Source organism: Leucopleurus acutus (genome assembly GCF_964270905.1).
Source record: "Leucopleurus acutus genome assembly, chromosome: 19".
Classification (NCBI taxonomy): Eukaryota; Metazoa; Chordata; class Mammalia; order Artiodactyla; family Delphinidae; genus Leucopleurus; species Leucopleurus acutus.
This window is the reverse complement of record NC_139161.1, coordinates 33,008,001-33,012,572: the sequence shown is the minus strand read 5'-3', so window position 1 is coordinate 33,012,572 and position 4,572 is coordinate 33,008,001. Positions and strand designations below refer to the sequence as shown.

Below are 4,572 nucleotides of genomic sequence, written 5' to 3'. Positions count from 1 at the left end.
AAAATGCCATCTCCTGTCCTACTTCCAAGCCCCCAACACATTTTTGTCCTTCTAGAAAATAGTTGCTTATCTTTCAAGACAAATCATCTCATCTTTGAAGCCTGAGTCTAAGATGAAATTGTTTATTCAACATTATGCAAATGTTTCTTGAGCCCCTTCTTAGTGCTAGGCACCCATGTCTCTGTAGACTCCTGCACTCTAGGTAGACTTCTAGCACAGAATCTGCAATGCTTTCTTGTCCTTCATCCTCTGAGTCATTCCTGACTCCTCCTCTTCCTATTAGGCAGCAAAGACCGAAGAGAGGGTCATGACGCACTCATTTCTTTGTATTTCCAACAGGGCCTGATTAGAAGAAGGGGTTTAGTATATCACCAAGTGAACATGTAAGTTGCTCTGAGCTCAGAGCAGGGAGGATTAATAAAAAACATACATACACAATGGAGATACTAATTCAAAATTGTGAAAATAAATGAATGAGCAGAAAAACAAATTTATAGCTAGTAACAGCAAAGAAAGGGAACAGGAAGACAGCAAGTAGTGCTGGGGGGAGTGAAACACCAAGCCATGGGACCTCAGTAACTTTGCGTTGGACCAGGTCAGATTTGAGGACTGGAGATTAAATTTCTTGATGAGAAATATGAAAGGGAATAATATTAATATTCATCATAACAGCTAACCCTACGTGCCAAGTACTGTCTCAAGTGTTTTCAGTGAACTCACTCATTTAAATACTCCAAACAGCCTGGAGGTCCTCCCACTAGTCCTGAGGCACAAACAAATGGCTCTGGTCACACAGCCAGTAAGTGAAGGAGACAGGGTCTGAACCCAGGCTCCAAGCTTTGTCAGTAAACCACCATGCTCTACAGTTCCTGTGTTCACCATATTGACTCACAGTGAGGAATGAATGTGAAGAGCTGGTACCTATAGAAATAATAAAAATCTTAAGTCTGGAAAAGTTCAGTGGTTGCCTTGAAAAGAAAGGATTTGCTAAGTATAGGATAGATTTGAGCTAGTCTCATTCCTCACCACACACACACACACACACACACACACATACACACACACACACACACACACATACCATTGCACTCGCTTCTTTCAACCCTTTCTCAAATGTCAATCTCTCCTAGAAGTTGCAAGGAGAGCTTCATCAGGAATGTACTTGTAACCAGCTTCACTAAGCAATAGTATTGCTGAGATTTTGCATCTGGAGACATTGACCAAAGGTCGCCGTGGGCTTCTTACCTTAAACAGTTGCTTCACCCTCAAGGAGGATGACGAGAAAGCAGAAAGGAAGGCAGAGCTCCCACTTACATAGCCAAGCAGGACCTATGTGCCAAGAGAATTGTAGCCATGTGGGGAAAGTTTTGTCCAGAATGTCTAGTGCTCTCTCCCCAGTATCCTTCAGCCAGTCTCACACCATTGTGCTTTTCTTCCCTAGTGGAGCACGATTCCCAAAATGAAGGCCAGGGCCCCTTGCCCAGTGGGCCCGTGGAGCACTTTGCTGCATTACCACCAGGTGGATGGAGGACTGAGCGTCCAGGGTGGCCTCAGGAGCATACTCCTTACTGGGGTCCTTGCCTCGGCAGTCATACAGCACGCAGGAGATGAGGAAAACCAGGAGCAAGATGACGTAGCTCGCAACTAGGATGATCAGGTTCAAGGTGACAGGGTCAATCTCCAGATAAAATTCCATCGCATCCCTCACGGTTGGTAAGTGGGTCTAGAGAAAGGCAGTGGGGCCAGTTTGGGGGTTGCTGGAAGCAAACCCTGGCTCGATGGAATAGCTACATTGGCTCTGCAATAAAAATACATTAATCCTCACTGCTTCAGGAGACCTCACAGATTAAAGCTGCCTGGTTTAATAACTTAAGCTCTTCTGTTAATACTACAGCCACCAAAGCACAGAAACTGTCTCATCAACTCACCTATACAGAGAGAGAAAGAGAAAAAGAGACATGGTTCATGTTACCAAAGTGTGGTGTGTAAGCAGGAGGTCCATATAATTCAATGCCCAAACACGGAGTTTTGGTGAACAAAAGTAAGTGCTGTTAATAAGCACACTGTTAAAAACTGGATTGTCCTGGAAAAATTGTGAAGTATGGTCACCCTTTATATAAGGGAAGTTTATTTATTTCATTTTATTTTTAAAATTAAATACAATATTTTATTAGTTTCAGGCGTACGACATAGTGATTGAATATTTTTATAGATTATACTCCATTTAAAGTTTTATAAAATATTTGCTATATTCCCTGTGCTGTACAATATATCTGTGTATCTTATTCTTTTTATATATAATAGTTTGTACCTCTTAATACCCTACCCATGCCTTGCCCTCCCTCCACTGGTAGAGTTTGTTTTCTGTATCTGTGAGTCTGTTTTTGTTTTGTTATATTTACTTGTTTGTTTTTTTTTTTTGGATTCCACATATAAGTGATAATATACAGTATTTGTTTTTCTCTGACTTATTTCACTAAGAATAATACTCTTCAGGTCCATCTGTGTTGTTGCAAATGACAAAATTTCAGTCTTTTTTATGGTTAATATGTAAATATGTGTATATACACCACATCTTCTTTATCCATTCATCTGTTGATGGACACTTAGGTTGCTTCCATATCTTGGCTATTATAAATAATGCTGCTATGAACGTTGGGGTGCATATATCTTTTCAAATTAGTGTTTTCATTTTCTTTGGATATATACACAGGAGTGGAATTTCTGGGTCATGTGGTAGTTCTATTTTTAGTTTTTTTGAAGAATCTCCATAGTCTTTTCCAATGGCTGCACCAGTTTACATCCCCACCAATGGTGCACAAGGGTTCACTTTTCTCCACATCCTTGCTAATGTTTATTTGTGGTCTTTTTGATGACAGCCATTCTGACCTGTATGAGATGCTGTCTCATTGTGGTTTTGATTTGTGGTTTCCCTGATGATTAGCAATGTTGAGCATCTTTTCACGTGCCTGTTGGCCATCTGTATGTCTTCTTTGAAAAAATGTCTATTCAAGTCTTCTGCCCATTTTTTAATCAGGTGGTTTGTTTTTTTATATTGAGTTGTATGAGCTGTTTATATATTTTGGACATTAACTCTTTTTTTTTTTTTTTTCTTTTTTGCTGTATGCGGACCTCTCACTGTTGTGGCCTTTCCCGTTGCGGAGCACAGGCTCCGGACGCGCAGGCTCAGCGGCCACGGCTCACGGGCCCAGCCGCTCCGCGGCATGTGGGATCTTCCCGGACCGGGGCACAAACCCGTGTCCCATGTATCGGCAGGCGGACTCTCAACCACTACGCCACCAGGGAAGCCCTGGACATTACCTCTTTATCAGACATATCCTTTGCAAATATTTTTTCCCATTCAGTAGGTTGTCTTTTTGTTTTGCTGATGGTTTTCCTTTATTATGCAAAAACTTTTAATTAGGTCCCATTTGTTTATTTTTGCTTTTGTTTCCTTTTCTACCTAAGGGAGGTTTGGGGGTTTTATTTTTCTATTTTATTTATTTATTTATCTTTGACTGCGTTGGGTCTTCGTTGCTGCACGTGGGCTTTCTCTACTTGTGGTGAGTGGGGGCTACTCTTCATTGCGGTGCGCGGGCTTCTCATTGTGGTGGCTTCTCTTGCTGCGGAGTACGGGCTCTAGGCGCGTGGGCTTCAATAGTTGCAGCACGTGGGCTCAGTAGTTGTGGCTCACGGGCTCTAGAGCGCAGGCTCAGTAGTTGTGGTGCACGGGCTTAGTTGCTCTGTGGCATGTGGGATCTTCCTGGATCAGGGCACGAACCCGTGTCCCCTGCATTGGCAGGCAGATTCTTAACGACTACACCACCGGGGAAGCCCTCTAAGGGATATTTTAATGCCAAGTATCCATCTTTGGAGTGATTTGGGCTTTGGGAATGGATGTGTTTCTTTAATAAGAGGAAAACGCACAGCGCCTGACATTTTCACCCTTTCTGCCTTTGTTGGTTTTTTTCATTCATTAATTCAAAAATACTTCTTGAGCACCTCCTGTGTTCTAGGTACTGTGCCAAACAATAAAAAGATAGATGCATTTAGTCTAGCAGGGGAGACAGACATTAAACAAATAATAGCACAAGTGGGAATAAATTTATAAAGACAAGGAGAGGGTGATAGGAGAGTGTGTCCCAAGGTGAGTCAGAGAAAGCTTCCACGAGGAAGAGACATTTAACCTATGACCTGAATGATAGTCAAAATTTAGCCAGGTTAGGACAGGAGGGGAAGATTTTTCAAGCCATAGAGAACGACATTCATGAGAGGTCTGAGCAGAAAGAAGCCTGGAAAACTAGAGGAATTGAAACAAGGGTAGTGGACTGTAGTATAGAGAAAGAATGGGGAGCATAACATGAGAGCGGTAGGCAGGAGTCAAATTGCAAAAGGATGTGCTAACCCTGCTCAGGGCTTTAGAGTTGATGCTGGATGTATGGGCGCCACTAGATCAGTTAATGCCGGGGTAGGGACAGGACAGATTGCACTTTAAAGAGATCACCTTGGCTGCTGTGTGGATGCAGGAAAATAGGCAAATTGAAAAGAAGATCAGATAAAAATACAGCTAAC

General features: G+C 42.3%; 1 protein-coding gene across 1 annotated transcript; it reads right to left on the bottom strand.

Moving 5' to 3' along the window:
• Positions 1 to 1,414: 1,414 nt before the first annotated feature.
• SMIM36 (small integral membrane protein 36) lies at positions 1,415 to 1,696 on the bottom strand (the record flags this gene model as incomplete). The annotated part of the gene is made up of 1 exon (XM_082861506.1): positions 1,415 to 1,696. The coding sequence occupies one exon, from the start codon at positions 1,694 to 1,696 to the stop codon at positions 1,415 to 1,417; it is 282 nt and encodes a 93-aa protein (XP_082717632.1).
• Between the last annotated feature and the right edge of the window lie 2,876 nt (positions 1,697 to 4,572).